This window comes from Entelurus aequoreus, linkage group LG10, assembly GCF_033978785.1.
Source record: "Entelurus aequoreus isolate RoL-2023_Sb linkage group LG10, RoL_Eaeq_v1.1, whole genome shotgun sequence".
NCBI lineage: Eukaryota > Metazoa > Chordata > Actinopteri > Syngnathiformes > Syngnathidae > Entelurus > Entelurus aequoreus.
In genome coordinates, this window is record NC_084740.1 from 64828299 (window position 1) to 64848609 (window position 20311).

At 38.5% G+C, this 20311-nt stretch overlaps 2 protein-coding genes across 2 annotated transcripts in view; both read left to right on the top strand.

Annotated features, from left to right (window-relative positions):
• Positions 1-6167, top strand: part of cmss1 (cms1 ribosomal small subunit homolog) — a 45997-nt gene extending 39830 nt beyond the window's left edge. The window contains exons 5-10 of the mRNA XM_062059671.1: positions 1886-1945; positions 2076-2178; positions 2261-2321; positions 2392-2479; positions 2582-2670; positions 5977-6167. Of these exons, the coding sequence (XP_061915655.1) occupies positions 1886-1945; positions 2076-2178; positions 2261-2321; positions 2392-2479; positions 2582-2670; positions 5977-6060 (485 nt within the window). The 3' untranslated portion in view covers positions 6061-6167. The remainder of the gene's footprint in view (positions 1-1885; positions 1946-2075; positions 2179-2260; positions 2322-2391; positions 2480-2581; positions 2671-5976) is intronic.
• A 184-nt stretch (positions 6168-6351) lies between these two features.
• tmem30c (transmembrane protein 30C) lies at positions 6352-19949 on the top strand. The gene is made up of 7 exons (XM_062061402.1): positions 6352-6680; positions 6810-6926; positions 10087-10194; positions 10800-10890; positions 10955-11101; positions 16722-16934; positions 17031-19949. Exons 1-7 carry the CDS (start codon positions 6486-6488, stop codon positions 17216-17218), a joined length of 1059 nt encoding a protein of 352 aa, XP_061917386.1. The 5' UTR covers positions 6352-6485; the 3' UTR covers positions 17219-19949.
• Positions 19950-20311: the final 362 nt, after the last annotated feature.

The following is a 20311-nucleotide window of genomic DNA, read 5'->3' on the forward strand; positions in this document are numbered from 1 at the left end:
GTACCCAATGTGTCACCATACAAAAAGCTCTGTTTTCATCGAACAATTCCACAGTATTCTGGACATCTGTGTTGGTGAATCTTTTGCAATTTGTTTAATGAACAATGGAGATTGCAAAGAAGAAAGTTGTAGGTGGGATCGGTGTATTAGCGGCTGGCTGTAGCAACACATCAAGGAGTACTTACTTGGATAGCAGACGCGCTAGCCGATGCTAGCCGCCACCGCATCTGTGATCGGGTGAAGTCCTTCGTCGCGCCGTCGATCGCTGGAACGCAGGTGAGCACGGGTGTTTATGAGCAGATGAGGGCTGGCTGGCGTAGGTGGAGCGCTAATGTTTTTATCATAGCTCTGTGAGGTCCGGTTGCTAAGTTGCTAAGTTAGCTTTAGCGTCGTTAGCAACAGCATTGTTAAGCTTTGTTAGCTTCAGCGTCGTTAGCAACACCATTGTTAAGCTTTGCCAGGCTGAGAATTATTAACCGTGTAGTTACATGTCCATGGTTTAATAGTATTGTTGATCTTCTGTCTATCCTTCCAGTCAGGGATTTATTTATTTTGTTTCTATCTGCATTGGAGCCAGATGCTATCACGTTAGCTCAGCAGCTAAAGAGCTTCGCCGATGTATTGTCGTGGAGATAAAAGTCACTGTGAATGTCCATTTCGCGTTCTCGACTCTCATTTTCAAGAGGATATAGTATCCGAGGTGGTTTAAAATACAAATCCGTGATCCACAATAGAAAAAGGAGAGTGTGTGGAATCCAATGAGACCTTGTACCAAAGTTACGGTCAGAGCGAAAAAAGATACACCCTGCACTGCCTCTCTAGTTCTTCACTCTAACGTTCCTCATCCACGAATATTTCATCCTCGCTCAAATTAATGGGGTAATCGTCGCTTTCACGGTCCAAATCTCTCTCGCTCCATTGTAAACAACGGGGAATTGTGAGGAATCCTACCTCCTGTGACGTCACGCTACTTCCGGTATAGGCAAGGCTTTTTTTTATCAGCGACCAAAAGTTGCGAACTTTATCGTCGTTGTTCTATACTAAATCCTTTCAGCAAAAATATGGCAGTATCGCGAAATGATCAAGTATGACACATAGAATGGATCTGCTATCCCCGTTTAAATAAAAACAATTCATTTCAGTAGGCCTTTAAGATTGGATGAGGAAGGGCTAAAACATGCGTGGGCGGGACTTCTGGGCCTCTGTAGCCTCTCATTGGCCCATTTCGCGCCAAAGAGCCTTGACAGACAGAGCCAATCAATCGTAACATTTCTGTTGCTGTGTGGTGTTGAGAGAGGGATTTCTAGCAGGCTGTGAATAACAAAGATCGTTTATTGAGCAAGGATGCTTTACCACACGATGATTTACTGCGTACCCGATGTTGTACACAAAACATATTTGTTGTCAGTTATATCTTCTTTTTGTCACTTAGAAAAATATAGAGGAAATAACGTTGTCGTCCTCAACGGTAGTTACGCACCGTTTTATAAACCACAGGGTTCAAAGCGTCGGAAAAAAAGTAGTAGCTTATAGTCCGGAATTTACAGAACATTCCTGACGGCATGTTGTGGCCCTCCATGAAAACTAGTTAGACACCTGTGCAACATAGACAGCTCAAAAAGTTATTTGAGGAGTTATTTCAGAAAATGTCAGAAATGGTATAAGGAACAAGTGATTACATTTTTGGGATGATCCGGATCACCGTCTGGATTCAGGACTTTACTATTGGGAGACAGCTGAGGCCTGTGCACTCTAAGGGCTTTGCTTTTGTAGTTACTTCTGCAATATGCTGAGAGACAAATCAAAAACAAGCCTCCCTAGTCGCACTTTGGACATTCCTGCACCACACTAATCCTTTTTGGTGCTTTTTATTTGTGTTTGTCAGATTCTTGTTTCTTGTCCTGCAACGACCTGACACACAGCCTGTCCTCATATCTAAAGCAAAGTGAGTACTATGCTGAAGTCTTCGCACACCGCTAGCATACACTTGTAACACGAAGGAGCTACTGTCTTAATATTGACACTGACATTTTGTGTCTTCATTGAGTGATATTCTTCCTGTTTTACTGCTTAAGTTTGTCCCAAATGGGCCAAGGTTCAGAAACAGCACACACAAAAGAGTTCGGTGGTCCTGCTCATCCTCTGCAGTTCTGCCCTCCGAGCCATCGAGCTCATCAAGTATGACGTTTTTTTAAATTATTTAATTGGCTTAAATGCACCAAAATCTCTGGTGCATCTGACACACTTTTTTAATTCCCAGGCAGCTGATTGCCTTCAAGGGAGAAGCCAAGGCTGTTAAGCTGTTTGCCAAACACATCAAGGTCCAACTCAGATGTTTTTCAATGCGAGTGAACTTTCTAGAATCCACTAACATGTAATTTTGCTGTGAAGATGGAGGAGCAGGTGAAGCTGCTGCAGAAAAACGTCACTCACATCGGAGTTGGCACGCCCGGTCGGATCAGTGCTCTTGTTGAGAAAGGTAAGTGGGGTTCATTTTTAAAAAAATTTTTATCATGAATATATATATACATACTGTATATATTTTTAAGCTTTAAACATTTTTACATATTCTCTATGTCAGAGGGACTGAACTTGCAGGCGTTACGCTTCCTGGTTCTGGACTGGAACTGGAGAGACCAGAAGCTTAGGAGGATGATGGACATTCCTGAGGTGAGCCACAACTCCCCCTTGTGGCACCAAAGTACACTACTTTATTGCGTGGCATTAGACATATATCAATCAGAAGTTTACATTTCTCATAACTTTTTAAAGTGTAATGTGTAAATAATGCCCAAAGAAGGTATTTATATAGTTAATAAAATATATTAGTTATATATTATTAGTTTAAAGTTTCACTTTAATTTGATCAAAAACTAGTAGTTTGAAATGGCACTGCATCCTACTGCTGGAAAAATTCTCATTTTCAGAAAGTGGTTTATTTTTAGAACAGATGTAAATTTGACTTTATATAGAATAATTTGAAAAAATAAATAAACAAACCTATAAAACTCAGCTATTGTAGCTTATTCTGGCATATTTACTGTGAGGCATTTGCTCACAGTGAGGATATTTGTCACCAATTCTGTTCATAACTTTTATGGACAGAATTTCTAGGCGCAGTCAGGGCGTTGAGGGGATCCGGTTTGGTGGCTACAGGATTAGGTCTCTGCTTTCTGCAGATGATGATGGCTTCATCTGGCCAGGATCTTCAGCTCTCACTGTATTGGTTCGCAGCCGAGTGTGAAGCGACTGAGATGAGAATCAGCACCTCCAAGTCCGAGTCCATAGTTCTCGCCCGGGAAAGGGTGGAGTGCCATCTCCGAGTTGGGGAGGAGATCTTGCCCCAAGTGGAGGAGTTCAAGTACCTCAGAGTCTTGTTCACGAGTGAGGGAAGAGTGGATCGGGAGATCGACAGGCGGATTGGTGCGGCGTCTTCAGTAATGCGGACCCTGTATCAATCCATTGTGGTGAAGAAGGAGCTGAGCCGGAAGGCAAAGCTCTCAATTTACCTGTCGATATACGTTCCTATCATTACTTATGGTCATGAGCTTTGGGTTATGACCAAAAAGACAAGATCACGGGTACAAGCGACCAAAATGAGTTTCCTCCGCCGGGTGGCGTGGCTCTCCCTTAGAGATAGGGTGAGAAGCTCTGTCATCCGGGGGGAGCTCAAAGTAAAGCCGCTGCTCCTACACATCGAGAGGAGCCAGATGAGGTGGTTCGGGCATCTGGTCAGGATACCACCCGAACGCCTCCCTAGGGAGGTGTTTAGGGCACGTCCGACCGGTAGGAGGCCACGGGGAAGACCCAGGACACGTTGGGAAGACTATGTCTCCCGGCTGGCCTGGGAACGCCTCGGGATCCCCCGGGAGGAGCTGGACGAAGTGGCTGGGGAGAGGGAAGTCTGGGCTTCCCTGCTTAGGCTGCTGCCCCCGCAACCCGACCTCGGATAAGTGGAAGAAAATGGATGGATGGATGGGCATTCTCATACATGGTTCAATATGCATTCTTCTAATCAAATAGTCATTCAATATTTCTAGGGTGGAAGGACATAGGAGGATGTAAGGAAGATTTGCTGGAGCAAGAGGAGGAAGAAACAGATTTTTTTTATTTTTGAAATTATTTATATTATTTTATTATAATTATCTGCAACTACAAAACTCAAATGTATTGGTAAAATTGATTAATCGCCCAGGCCTAAATTTTTGTTAAACTGTTTTTTTTTCTTTTTTTTTTTTTTACCATTTCTCTCTATATCCTAACAAAAATGTCCCCAAAACTGCTGTGATAATATTATATATTTGTTTTCTGTCTAAATTCTTGATTTTTTTTTAGTTATCTGAAGCAATAAAATATTTTCTATACAATTAATTTGAAGTGATATTTTCTTCGTAGTAGTTCTAAAGCCATGAGATGGGTCAATGATATGCAACAATAATGAGCTCCATTTCCTCATGACAAAAATTGGCCAATTTCCTAAAACCAATAAAATATTGTGTGTTTCTGCTTAAAACACATATTTTACAATTACATTCACATTTCTCAAAACTTTATTTTTTATACGGGGTTTATATGCAAAAAAATGCCCAAAGAAGGTATTTATATCATTAGTATTATATTACTTAAATATTATTAGTTAATTATTAACTAAATTATTATTAAACAGTTTTTTTTACCATTTCTCTCTAAATCCTTTCAACATTTAAACAAAAACTGCTATTAAAATTGTAAATATTTACGTTTTCGATCTAAATTCTGGGGTTTTGGGTTTTTTAGCTATAGGAAGAACTCAAATTCTATCAGATTAATTTGAAGGGATATTTTATAGGAGTAGTTATAAGGCCATGATAATTGTCAATGATAGGCAGCAATGATGATTTTCATGCATTGTTTATTTATTATTTTATATACTGTAAATGTCATTTTAAAAATGTAAAACATATACATACATTTGATGTCCTCGTGACACAATATGTCCAATTTCCCACTTTAAAATAATACGTTTTCTACTTTAAAACCCCTTTAAAACTACTCCAACCTGATATACGTACATACATATTAGTTAATTGTTTTTAGCCCTATATATGCTAATACAGTGGTTCTTAACCTTGTTGGAGGTACCGAACCCCACCAGTTTCATATGCACATTCACCGAACCCTTCTTTAGTGAAAAATAAAAACAATTTTTTTTTTTTTTTTCAAATTCAAGACAAAGTTATGTTTTTTTTTACTAGTGCACAAAATGAACTGTGCATGAACATCACCTTGTTCAAAGAACCAAACCAACACAGTGCATGAACTCACAACAAATTACACACCTGCAAATCGGATGGAAAATTAGAGGGAACATTGTTTGGAGGTATCCATAATACTTAGACTTAGACTTCTTTTTTATTGTCATTCGAATTTTAACTTTACAGTACAGATACGCCGATAGGGAGAAGTTTTTATTTACACGATTGATTGATTGATTGAAACTTTTATTAGTAGATTGCACAGTACAGTACATATTCCGTACAATTGACCACTAAATGGTAACACCCGAATAAGTTTTTCACCTTGATTAAGCCGGGGTCCACGTTAATCAATTCATGAGTCTGGTGTGTCTTGACCGCTGCGGCGGAGGCTCTGCCGAACCCCTGAGGCAGACTCACCGAACCCTTAGGGTTCGATCGAACCCAGGTTAAGAACCACTGTGCTAATATGTTAAAAAAAAATGTATAATGAAAAAAAACACCAATGAGAAATGTTGCTGAATGCTTTGAATAGGATTTTTTTTTTTTGACCAAATATGAAATGTACACACTAACAAATAATTTAAAAAATTACATTTTAAATGAAAAAAATGGTACAACATTTCAACATCAATATTCAATTTGCCACCACAGTTCTTGGGGATTTTCAATGTATTTGCATTTCTTAAATAGATTTTTCTGCAGTTTGTAGATTTCTTCTTTTCTTTGCTTTTTTTTCCAGATCAAGGTGGATTTCGTGAAGCTGCTGGAGAGCGGGCTCATCCAGCAATGCAAGACAAATCAAGTAAAAATTGGACTATTTTAATGGCAAATTGTCAACTTGCACATTGCTTGTACTGTGCTTTTTACCATGAGTACTATTTCCACTATTTCAACATGAGGTGTCCTCAATAAATTGACCTTCTGAATAAAAGAAGAAATCATTCTCCTAATTACCAGCAAATATGTCAGTTCCAAAAACAAAGCTCTCAAAAATGCTTTCAAATATGCCTGCTACTCTCTGCAGTTGCGCAAGACACTGTTTGAGGGATTGCCGTGTACTAGTGCCTCGTCCAGGGACAGAGATGCGGAACAGGAAGAGGCAAGTGTTGTGGTTAATTAGTAACAAGTGTCTCTCTTCCCAGCGAGAGGCCAGACGTGATGTGTCTGTTTGCGTAGCGATACCACAGAAATAGGAACAGGAAGCCGACTTCACAAAAAAGACAATTCAAAGAGGGGTTTGGTGCGTGTATGATGGTTTCAACCAGGACAGGACCTTTAGCCCGGAGGCCCGACAATTCGGCCTTCAAGCAGCAGCGTCTGCCCGCCTGGTCGCCCATGCTAACTGCTAGCACGGTGCTGCCTTTCTTCTTCTTCATGGCTCTGATATGTTTGCTGCTGGGAGTGTGGCTGCTGCTCACTGTGCAGAGCGTACAGGAAGTCCGGGTGAGTAACGTGTGGCTTTTCTCACCAAAGCTGCTGTTTCAAGGTTAAAGTGTGTCGTAAAAGAGGGAGCGACATATGAGGCAAAAGGGCTCAAAGTTCGATAACACGACTAATGCCATGTCTCCTTAGGTGGACTACACAGACATCGGCGCGTGTGCCGTTTGTCACAACATGCGTAAGAACGTGAGCAACGCGGCAACGCTCTGCACTTGCAAACTGGACTTTCGCATCAACAAGGCCCTGAAGGTAAGCGGCGGCGTCTTAAACCCCGCCCACGTTGCCTCCGATAAGGAGAGATAAGATTAGATGAAGTTCTCAGGCGTCTGGTGGGACCTTTTAAATGTAAGAGGAACATTCTAGCATCGTTACCATATTGACCCAAATATAAGACAACCCCTCTTAATCAAATGAAAGCAAAAATAACTTGTTCACTCACTTAAAAACAAATGTTGGTTTACATTTATAAATCTCTACCGCCCGAATGCAGCTGAGATAGGCTCCAGCACCCCCCCCCGCGACCCCGAGAGGGACAAGCGGTAGAAAATGGATGGATGGATGGATGGATAGACCCGAATACAGGACAGGTTGTCTTATATTTGATCGACAATATATCTCCTCGTAGTTCAGTCTGCAAAGTTTAATTAGCCAGATCAACCACTTTTCTACACATGAGACACATTTGCTCTATAGACCCGCATATAAGACAACCGGTCTGTCTTTTTTTTCTCTGTTTTTTAAAACATATGTTTGAAAACAAACATATGTTTTAAATCAAAGACTAAATTAATCTTTTTTTATAGTGAAAAAAGAATAGAAGGTTGCTATATAGAGTTTTTGTTGACTGCTTCATTCGAAAAGCTGTGATTAACTGGTGAGAAGTCGTGTGGCGCCCCCCTTTGGTTTACATGTATAATACGCTAGACTCGAATATAAGACGACTTAACTTTCCAAGTCGGCCGGAACACCCACTTTTTATCTGTATTTGACAACAAATTTACTGTACTGACTCAGATATAAAACAACCTGTCTTTCATGTCCTGTTTTCTTTCAAATCAAAGATGAAAATAGACTACCGTAATTTCCGGACTATAAGCCGCTACTTTTTCCCCTCGTTCTGGTCCCTGCGGCTTATACAACGGTGCGGCTTATATACGGCCTGTTCTTCTCCGACACCGACGAAGAGGATTTCGGTGGTTTTAGTACGCAGGAGGAAGACGATGACACAATGATTAAAGACTGACTTTTCATATACCGGTAGGCTGGTTATTTTGATAACGTACATGCGAGCACTTTGTATTACTTTGCACCGTTGTATTATTTGTACTCTGCACGAATGCTGTTCGCCATGTCAAAGATGTGAAAGTTTGATTGAAAGATTTATAGTTAATAAATGGGACGCTTTGCGTTCCCAAACAGTCATCTCTGTCCCGACAATCCCCTCCGTGGTAGCAGGAACCCCTATATACTACGGTAATTACACATCAAAACCCTGCGGCTTATAGTCGGGTGCGGCTTATATATGGAGCAATCTGTATTTTTCCCTAAATTTAGCTGGTGCGGCTTATAGTCAGGTGCGGCTTATAGTCCGGAAATTACGGTAAATGTATCTTCTTTTTTTTAACAAATAATTGAAAAAAAAGAATGGCAGTTTGTGAAATCGAGTTTTTTATTGACTGCTAATTTTGAAAAAAGACTTGCTCGTGAGAAGTCGTGTGGCGTCACCTGTTGGTATATGTTTATATAAATATCTACACCTGAATATAAAACAACTTGTCTTTTTCAGTCGTCTTATATTCCTAGGTCACGCTGCAATTAGTCAGCCAGAAACACATTTTTTTTCTGCACATAAGACGACCTGCGTTTGAATTCAGATTTACTGTTTTGACCCGGATAAGAGACGACCTGTCTTTCAAGCCCCGTTGTTTTGAAAAATATCTTCAAATACGAAAAAAGACTTGTAAAGAATATATTTATATTTTATATATATACACACACAGTACAGCAGGGGTGTCAAATGTACGGCCCGAGGGCTGGATCAGGCCCGCGAACAGGTTTTATCCGGCCCGCGGGATGAGTTTTCTAAGTATAAAAATTAACCTGAAATTTTTGAATGAAAGAAACTGCTGTTCTTAATGTGTCCACTGGATGTCGCTATAGCAATTCTTTGTAGATGCTACATATGTAGAAAACAAACCACATGATGTTAGTACATCAGTCGAGCAAAATGAGCAAACTATATAAATAACATGCTGTAATTTCATTTTGATATACATTTTTATCTTGATAGATTGAAAATTAACACCAATGAGTTGACTGACGAACTTTATCACATAATTTATTTAGAAAATATAAATAACGATAAATAAAGATAGAATACTATTAACCGCAACATGTAAGTGTAAAAAAAACAACAACATTATGATTTGTACAATTTCAGAATGTGCTTCTTCTATTTTTAAACAAAGAAAACCATCTGAAGTTGTCTTTATTTTTAAGTTATCGTGCCGTGATTTAACCAGTCCGGCCCACTTGGGAGTACATTTTTGTCCATGTGGCCCCCGATCTAAAATTAGTTTGACAGTTCTGTCATAGAGAGAATGCCAAGAGTGTACAAAACAGTAATCAGAGCAAAGGGTGGCTATTTTGAAGAAACTAGAATATAAAACATGTTTTCAGTTATTTCACCTTGTTTTGTTAAGTACATAATTCCACATGTGTTCATTCATAGTTTAGATGCGTTCAGTGACAATCTACAATGTAAATAGTCATGAAAATAAAGAAAACGCATTGAACGAGAAGGTGTGTCCAAACCTTTGGCCTCTACTGTATATATATGCATATATTTATTTATTTATTTATTTTTTTTTTTCAGTTAAAAAAAAAAAAGAATAGTAGATTGCGATACAAATACAATTGTATTGACTGCTTCATGTTGAAAAGAGAAACTGGAAATTGTGATGTATCATGTTGTATGCTTGCATGTTCGAAATAAACTCAAACTCAAACTCATTCTAAAATCTGTGACTCGATGGTGAGAAGTAGTTTGGTGCCACCTGCTGACCACAACCTGTCTTTTACAGAGTTTTTTGGTAGGTATATAAATACTAGACAACTCAGCAATGATTGGTCAGCCAGTAACAACCACCTGGTGTACCCATTAATTACCGCAGTGACTTGAATATAAAACATCTAATTTTGGGACAAAAAGATTAAAGATCAAATAAATGATGGTAATCATTTATGCGCTGCAGCATACAGTTGGAATAAAAATCAGTTGAATAAAAAATCCTGAGGTGCAAGGCCTCTCCAGTCCTGAAGGTGGTGATAGATGGTCGCTGCTGCCCACTTGACCCCAAAGCAAGTGGACTGGAACAGTAAAAAGTGAACATCCTCCTTGCTGTCTCAGGGTGATGTCTTTTTCTACTATGGCCTCCAAAACTTCCACCAGAACCTGCGCAGGTACATGGACTCCAGGGACGACGGGCAGACGGTGGGCAGGAAGACCAACCTGAAGGTGCGTTTGCAATTCTTTGCCTTGTTTGTAAAAGTCACCATTGTTACCGTATTTTTCGGACTATCAGTCGCAGTTTTTTTCATAGTTTGGCCGGGGCTGCGACTTATACTCAGGAGCGAGTTATGTGTGCAATTATTAACACATTACCGTAAAATATCAAATAATATTAATTAGCTCATTCAAGTAAGAAACTAGACGTATAAGATTTCATGGGATTTAGCGATTAGGAGTGACAGATTGTTTGGTAAACGTATAGCATGTTGTATATGTTATAGTTATTTGAATGACTCTTACCATAATATGTTCCGTTAACATACCAGGCACGTTCTCAGTTGGTTATTTATGCGTCATATAACGTACACTTATTCAGCCTGTTGTTCACTATTCTTTATTTATTTTAAATTGCCTTTCAAATGTCTATTCTTAGTGCTGGCTTTTATCAAATACATTTCCCCAAAAAATGCGACTTACACTCCAGTGCGACTTATATATGCTTTTATCCTTCTTTATTATGCATTTTCGGCCGGCGCGACTTATACTCCGGAGCGACTTATACTCCGAAAAATACGGTATTTTCATAATTCACCTTCCACCCATTGAATCAGAAACCAAGTTCTTACTGCAAACCATTCGCCACCAATGACAAAGGACTGCCCATCGCTCCCTGTGGCGCTGTAGCCAACAGTATCTTTAACGGTAAACACTATTTTACACAATACAGCTGCAATCTGCTCATTAAATAACTTCTGTCTCCACACAGATACATTTATTTTCAAATATCACAGGACAGCCGCCTCCGAAGACACGCTGCCTTTGTTACGGAAGGGCATCAGCTGGTACACGGACAAAAACGTCAAGTATCGCAACCCTCAGACGGACAACTTGAGCCTCGCAGAAGTCTTCCAAGGTGTTGTTTTTTTTTTTTTTTAATCTCGTTAAAAAGTAATTTTCTTGAATATAAAAATAAATCAACATACACATGCTGGAAATTAACCAGGCAAACTAATTAGCCTCATGCTACTTTACCATGGTAACCTGCATTGACATGCTAACGCAATTAGCTCATGGATCTTTTTCAAGTATTTTAAGCACAATACACAAACAATTTCAATAAAAACTGCATGGAAAGTTGACAATATAAAGTACACATTATTTTGCAGATTTTAAATCCACATATTGTTGTGAAACATGAGGACAAACAAATTAGTGGTTAGCAATATGCTAAGGCAGGGGTTGACAACCCAACATGTCGAAAGAGTAATATTGGACCAAAAAACCAATCTGTGGAGCCGCAAAAATGTAAAAGCCTTATGTAAGTGTTATAATGAAGGCAACACTTTTAGTGTCTCACAGGGTGAGATAACTCCTGGAAATTACTCGCTTAAAACTGCCAAAAGTATAGACATGTGTGCCCAAGTTAAAGGAAAGGACAGGCTGTCTTCTTCTAATGTATTTATTACAATCTTTGCAAGCTGGGTAACGTTTGCTGTGGCCTGGAACAACATGGTAACGTTTGCTGTGGTCTGGAACAACATGGTAACGTTTGCTGTAGTCTGGAACAACATGGCACACAATTTAGAAATGCAGCCAATATTACATACAGATAATGTGTCATGAGACATGCAAATATACCGTCTTTTTCGGACTATAAGTCGCACCGGAGTATAAGTCGCACTGACCGAAAATGCATAATAAAGAAGGAAAAAAACATATATAAGTTACACTGGAGTATAAGTCGCATTTTTGGGGGAAATGTATTTGATTAAACCCAGCACTAAGAATAGACCTTTGAAAGGCAATTTAAAAAAAATAAAGAATAGTGAACAACAGGCTGAATAAGTGTACGTTATATGAGGCATAAATAACCAACTGAGAACGTGCCTGGTATGTTAACGTAACATATTATGGTAAGAGTCATTCAAATAACTATAACATATAGAACATGCTATACGTTTACCAAACAATCTGTCACTCCTAATCGCTAAATCCCATGAAATCTTGTACGTCTAGTCTCTTACGTGAATGAGATAAATAATATAATTTGATATTTTACGGTAATGTGTTAATAATTTCACACATATGTCGCTCCTGAGTATAAATCGCACCCCCGGCCAAACTATGAAAAAAACTGCGACTTATAGTCAGAAAAATACGGTAAATTAAATACACAGAGGACATACTGTAAGTAAAGCAAATTAAATGAGCTCAAATATACCTACAAACGAGGCATAATGATGCAATATGTACATACAGCTAGCCTAAATAGCATGTTAGCAAGGATTATTAGCACTCCACGAAAGGCAATAACATCAACAAAGCTCAGCTTTGTGCATTCACTCACAGCATAAAACGTTTGGTGGACAAAATTAGATAAAGAAGGTGTAGCATAAAACACGTCTTTCTGTGGCATCGTCAGAGAAAGTTGTACACATAAACCAACTACGGTGAGTTCAAGGACCGCCAAAATCCAGGGAGCCAATAGGGCGGCGCTAAAGAGCCGTGGGTTGCTGACCCCTGTGCTAAGGTAATGGAAATGACCACTGATGTGCTTACAAATTTAGTACAAGGATAATTTTTAAGTATTTGAAGCAAATAAAGAAAGTATTGAAAAAGGTTCAAAGGATTTTTAGGATTTTTTAAAATTGGAGAGGTCATCAAAAAAGAGATGCTCTTTGGAATAGGGACACAATTTCAACAATGCGGCAAAAAAGGCACTTGTGTCAGTTAAAATGCCTTTAAATATTCACAGCATTTCTCAATGGACCTTTACTGTGAGAAAGCTAGGAAGACTTTGGGCGACTAATGCTAACTAACATAAACATTACCATTAACATATTTACAAAATTAGCGCCGGACAATTTATTTTCTTTTAAACATTTCAATTAAAATGACATTTACACTCCACACAAAGATGTGTTATTAAGATCAACATAATTTTGCATTTTTAAATAGACATAATCTCCTAAAATACCAAGATTTTTAACACCACCAAATTGGCGATTAGCATTATGCTAATATAACATTGAAATTACCATTGACATACTTACAAAATTAGCTCCAGGGCAGTTTTTTCATATCATTTCAATAAAAATTACCTGTTCACTCAACAAACGCAGGTGTAATTAGAACCAACATAATTTAGCATTTTTAAATAAACATATTCTCGTAAAGTAATACGATTTTTAAACCTACCTAATTGGCGATTAGCATTATGCTAATATAACATTGAAATTACCATTGACATACCTACACAATTCGTGTTAGGGCAGTTTTTTCGTAACATTTCAATAACAATGACAAGTTCTGCAAACTCAAAACACAAAGATGTGTTATTAGAACCAACATCATTTAGCATTGTTGAATAAACAATCTAGTGAAATAGCAAGATTTTTAAGGCCACCAAATTGGTGAGTAGCATTATGCTGATATAACATTGAAATTACCATTGACATACTTACAAAATTAGCGTTAGGCCAGTTTTTTTTGTAACATTTCAATAACAATGACATGTTCTAGACTCAACACACATATGTGTTCTTTGAACCAACATCATTTAGCATTGTTAAATAAACAATCTTGTGAAAGAGCAAGATTTTTAAGGCCACCAAATTGGTGATTAGCATTATGCTGATATAACATTGAAATTACCATTGACATACTTACAAAATTAGCGCCAGGGCAGTTTCTTATAAAATAGCAAGATTTTTAAGGCTACCAAATTGGCCATTTGCATTCTGCTAATTAACATTGGAATGACCAAACTAGCATAAGGATAGTTTTAAGTATTATGAGTATTTTACATATCAAAACAACCCTTTTCAATATTTAAAAAATACTTAATGCACATTATTTAGCAGGTATGCTGTATTTGTTTTGAGATAGCAAGATTTGAATGTAAACAAATGAGCATTTGGCTTTATTCTAAGATGGAAATCACCTGTTAGAGTTGATATAATTGTTGTAGGAACATAAAACACAGCAAGACAAGTAAACACTAGGGGTGTGGGAAAAAATCGATTCGAATTCGAATCGCGATTCTCACGTTGTGCGATTCAGAATCGATTCTCATTTTTAAAAAGTCTATTTTTATTTTTTATTTGTATTTTATTTTTAAATTTAAATAATTTTTTTAATTAATCAATCCAACAAAACAATACACAGCAATACCATAACAATGCAATCCAATTCCAAAACCAAACCCGACCCAGCAACACTCAGAACTGCAATAAACAGAGCAATGAGAGGAGACACAAACACAACACAGAACAAACCAAAAGTAGTGAAACAAAAATGAATATTATCAACAACAGTATCAATATTAGTTACAATTTCAACATAGCAGTGATTAAAAATCCTTCATTGACATTACCCCAGGGCAGCTGTGGCTATGAAAGTAGCTTACCACCACCAGGAGTGAATGAATGATGGGTTCTACATGTAAAGCGACTTTGGGTACTTAGAAAAGCGCTGTATAAATCCCAGGTATTATTATTATTATTATTATTATTATCATTAGACATTTATAAAAAAAAAAAAAAAGAACAATAGTGTCACAGTGGCTTACACTTGCATCGCATCTCATAAGTTTGACAACACACTGTGTCCAATATTTTCACAAAGATAAAATAAGTCCTATTTTTGGTTCATTTAATAGTTAAAACAAATTATATTGCAATCAGTTGATAAAACATTGTCCTTTACAATTATAAAAGCTTTTTACAAAAATCTACTACTCTGCTTGCATGTCAGCAGACTGGGGTAGATCCTGCTGAAATCCTATGTATTGAATGACTAGAGCAGGGGTGTCAAACTCATTTTAGATCGGGGGGGCCACATGGAGAAAAATCTACTCCCAAGTGGGCCGGACTGGTAAAATCACGGCACGATAACTTAAAAATAAAGACAACTTCAGATTGTTTTCTGTGTGTAAAAATAGAACAAGCGCATTCTGAAAATGTACAAATCATAATGTTGTTGGGGTTTTTTTTATACTTACATGTTGCGGTTTATAGTATTTTACCTTTATTTGTCGTTATTTAAACTTTCTGAATAAATTATGTGATAATGTTCATCAGTCAACTCATTGGTGTTAATTTTCAATCTATCAAGATAAAAAAATAATATCAAAATGAAATTACAGTATGTTATCTATGTGTTTTTTTTTTTTTTTACATATGTAGCATCATCTACACCAGGGGTGTCCAAACTTTTTCCACTTTAAGCATACGGGGGCCATTTTGATATTTTTCATTTTCAAACCTTAACAAAATATATGGATTTTTAAAAAAATTGTTTTAACCTTTAGGGCTCCCGGGGACCATAAAGGGTCTCAGTCATTAAAATGTAAAAAATATGTCAAATTATTATTATTTTTTATTTAACGCTTACAGTAAATCTCTATATCAACTTCAGGTTGATATAAAGTAAAAAAAAAAAAAAGGTTTTATGCCTTTTCTGTCAAAGACAACTTTGTTTTTTATAGTAAAACTGAAATATGCAGTATTTAGCAATTAGAGCCCTAAAAGATCAATAATGCAGGACACCATTGATTTTAATTTTTTAATATTTTTGAGTAATCACCGTGAAATGTTGAATAAAATCCTACTAAATATATTATGGATCCAAAAGGTCCCCCACTCATAAAGTGATACATTTTTATTAGTTTTTTTTAAACTTTCAACAATTAAATTATGAGATCAACTTCAGATATATCTGTCGATTTTACGTTTGAACTATTATGTGGTTTGTATTATGCTCTTTTGTCAAATACAACTTTGATGTTTTTTTATGGCAACCACACAATATATGCAATATATTTTCCACATAAAACATTTTAAAGTGACATTTTTTAAGTAATAATTTATTGTAACAGAGATTTTTTGTCTTTTTTTTTGAGCAATGGCAAAAAAAATAAAAATAAACAAAGACAAAAGAAGAAAAAAACAGCCTGCATGGCAGCTTTGTGTCAACATTGCAACTTTTTCTCGTTAGATTTCACCTCATTCCACTTTTTTTTAAATGTTTTTTTTAATTTTTGCAATACTATCAATTTTGCAATTTTTGCAGAATGTGTGGGGGGCCGGTAAACGATTAGCTGCAAGCCGCAAATGGCCCCCAGGCCGCACTTTGGACACCGCTGATCTACACAGATACAAATAATTGCTATTGCGACATCTAGTGGACACATGTAGAACAGCAGTTTTTTCATTCAAAAATTTCAGCTAATTTTTATACTGAGCACACTCATCCCGTGGGCCGAATAAAACCTGTTTGCGGGCCTCATCCGGCCCGCGGGCCGTATGTTTGACACCCCTGGACTAGAGAATCCTTTTGAATCGGAAAAAAAACGTTTTTGAATCGAGAATCGTGTTGAATTGAAAAAAAATCGATTTTGAATCGAATCGTGACCTCAAGAATCGATATTGAATCGAATCGTGGGACACCCAAAGATTCACAGCCCTAGTAAACACTGTTTAATGGTCATTTTATTGTGAAGCGGTGGCTGACGTGTGATTTGGGCCTGACAGGCACGGCCCCGCCTCCCTACTGGCAGAAGCCCGTTTACGAGCTGGACGTCCAGGACCCCATCAACAACGGCTTCATCAACGAGGACCTCATCGTGTGGATGAGGGAGGCGGCCTTCCCCAACTTCAAGAAGCTCTACGCCGTCTTACACCGCGCCAACAAGCCTTTCCAAAGCGGCCTGCCCAAAGGCAACTACAGCGTGGAGATAGCCTACAGTATCCTTCCCACACCGGTCACATGACCCCCCCCCCCCCCCCCCCCCTTGTCATGTCGCTCGTTTGCCGCCTTGACAGGGAACTCCTCCCTTCCAGACTTCCCGGTGCAGTACTTCCGTGGCAGAAAGCAGGTGGTCCTGACCACGCTGAACTGGTTCGGAGGGCCCAACCCGTTCCTGCCCATCGCCTACCTGGTCACCAGCGGCCTGGTCCTGCTGGCGGCCGTCACCCTCACCGTGGTCTGGTGCAAGTTTGGCAAAGAGGGGAAGAACATGGAGGAGTGACGGGTAAGAGGAAGGACTTGATGGATGAAAAGCTGCTTGCTTTTGAATGAACTATATATCTTTATCAAAACTACGCTGTGTTACTCAGGGATGGATTTTGGAGACTTACATTTTTGAAAATGTCCAGTTGGATAGTCTGTGGCCCTCTACATCCATGCATTTTTTGTGCTTATGTACAGTATGTACAGTATATACCCTCCTAAAACCAGCGTCATTTGCAGTGGACATTTGGTTATAGTCTTTCTTTTGGCAGTTGAATTAAAAAATATTACTAAAAAAAGCCCTTTTATGCAAAACGCAAATGCCTAATGTAGAGGACAATAGTTCTCAAGATATTCTGAAATATAAAATTTTACTCTGCAGGAAAATAGCCCTTTAGGAGGAACTTTTTAAATACATTTGTACTTAACGACTTTTTTTTTAACAATGATACAAAGCAGTGTTTCTTTAACTTTTTTTTTACGAGTACCACCTCAGAAAACACTTAGCTCTCCAAGCACCAGCATAATGACCAATGTTAACATACAGTAGCGTAGTAGGCCTAAGTATTCATTAAAAACAAGGCAGAGGTGTTGTTTTACATATTGGATATTATTGGCCACTGTAACATTACACACAGTTTGAACAGTAACACTGTTTTTAAACGTAGGGAAATAAAACACTGTACTTTAATCAAGTGATTCTTTGACATACCACAGTTTGGGAATCGCTGCTATAAAGCAGCAGTAATTTCCATATATAGATATAGATATATATACTGTATATATATATATATATATATATATATACACACTACCGTTCAAAAGTTTGGGGTCACATTGAAATGTCCTTATTTTTGAAGGAAAAGCTCTGTACTTTTCAATGAAGATAACTTTAAACTAGTCTTAACTTTAAAGAAGTACACTCTATACATTGCTAATGTGGTAAATGACTATTCTAGTTGCAAATGTCTGGTTTTTGGTGCAATATCTACATAGGTGTATAGAGGCCCATTTCCAGCAACTATCACTCCAGTGTTCTAATGGTACAATGTGTTTGCTCATTGGCTCAGAAGGCTAATTGATGATTAGAAAACCCTTGTGCAATCATGTTCACACATCTGGAAACAGTTTAGCTCGTTACAGAAGCTACACAACTGACCTTCCTTTGAGCAGATTGAGTTTCTGGAGCATCACATTTGTGGGGTCAATTAAACGCTCAAAATGGCCAGAAAAAGAGAACTCTCATCTGAAACTCGACAGTCTATTCTTGTTCTTAGAAATGAAGGCTATTCCACAAAATTGTTTGGGTGACCCCAAACTTTTGAACGGTATTGTATATATATATATATATATATAAGTATATATATTAGTTTTTTTTAATCAATAAATCACACTCAAGGCCTTTGTGATAAAAACCGTCAATAACTAAGATTTTTTTTCCTCACTTTGAATCGTTTGTCTAAAACGCATCAGCCTGTAATATAAATATTCACTATAATCAGATTTTTTTATCATTTAAAGGCCAGTATGTTTTACAAAAAATATTTAAACTAAAAGAAAAATGTACACAAAAATTATCCTCGACGCACACTTATATTAGTCTGTTTTTCGACTGTTATAGGTATTTTTTTAAATTTTATTTAGAAAAAAAAAGTTATTTAGAAAACAGTATTAAGTGATAGATGTTGCTGCCTGCATTGAACGGGGAAAAGTAGCGCCATCTGGCGGATGGGGAAAAAAGAACAGTTTGTTGCGCTGTTAAGTGGGGGGCGGGGGGGGGGGTTACATTTTCAATCGGCCATTTTTGGTAAAATGCCATTTTAGGCAAATAAGCTTCCAACTTAATCAGCACTGCAAACAGTTGAAAACTAGTGAACAGCAGAAAATGTCCTTAAAGGTTCATCTCGTTTTATTTGCTGTCGTCTTTTTGTGTGAAGAGCCCCCAAGAAAGACAGTTTTGCCATGTTTTATTATTATAATGGCCATTGTTGGTACATGTCAGCAAAAATGAGCAATAAACTTTTCAATTTCCTATGAGCTCACAAAGTTTGTACCTTCAAGAATAGTCGATCAGAATCAAAAGTGACAAGGTCTCTTTAATTGGCGCTCCAGACAAGACAAGACATGACATAATCCAACAAGACAAATCACTCCCACAACACAAACAAGTGATTTTAGCACAGTACCATTTTTCTTTTACGACAACATTCCTCAGTCTTTAATAAAAAAAAACAACCTTTGCTTTATTTCTCACATTAAGACTTGAAAATGTTCAATCTGGGGGGAAAGGAAGGCAACATTTGGTCTGCAGGCTGGGTGGGGGCGGAGCCTCCTGAAGGCGTCTCCTCATCAGCAGGATGTGAATTGAAAAATAAATAGCGTGGGAATCTTTTGCAAGGTTTGCTGCGATGGAAGGACAAGAACTGCACACAATTTCAAGTTAAGACGATGCGTACCGTGGAATAGGAGCTAAGGAAGACGTGCGTGTTGCAATTGTTCGATCACATTTAAGTTTGTAACAGAAACAAAAAAAATCACAGCTTTACAGAATCACAGGTGGGGTAAAAAAAAAAAGTCAAGCAGTAGTTTTCACGCTCGTTTTGGCAACCTCCTGCCTCCACGTCCAAGTGAGGCCCAAACATTCATCTGTGGTTTCAGTGATCCGACTGGAGTGAGCGCCTCTCGGCTGAAGCGGATCCACGCGGCAGGGAGGTCACGTAGTGTTTGTCAGCGCCCCCCTCTCTTTAGCTCCGCCCCCTGGGGCACCTGATAGGTCAGGTCCCCGCCGTTTTTGGGCGTGTCGTACGCGGATCGCCCCGAGCGGCAGCTGTCCGTCTGTGCCGGCAGCTGGGTGGCGAACCCGCCCCCTGAAGAGGGCTGCACCCCAGACGGGTGGCACCCCATGTCCACCACGATGGGCGTGGCGTACTCCGCCCCCGTGGCTGGGAGAGGCTCGGCGTAGGCGTGGTACACGTCCGGCGAGATGGGGGCGTCGTAGAGGTCGGGACCCTCGTCGGGTTTGAAGGTGGACCGCGCGCCCAATGTTGTCACGCCGCTCACCAGGGGCTGGGCGTACTCTGCAAACAAACACCCGCTCTTAAGCTACCAAGTA

Excerpts from the sequence above, each read along its gene's own strand:
- tmem30c (XM_062061402.1), top strand. The coding sequence starts at position 6,486 with ATGATGGTTTCAACCAGGACAGGACCTTTAGCCCGGAGGCCCGACAAT. Across the intron at positions 10,891-10,954 it reads AGCCAACAGTATCTTTAACG|ATACATTTATTTTCAAATAT; the intron begins GTAAACACTATT and ends GTCTCCACACAG. Across the intron at positions 11,102-16,721 it reads CCTCGCAGAAGTCTTCCAAG|GCACGGCCCCGCCTCCCTAC; the intron begins GTGTTGTTTTTT and ends TGGGCCTGACAG.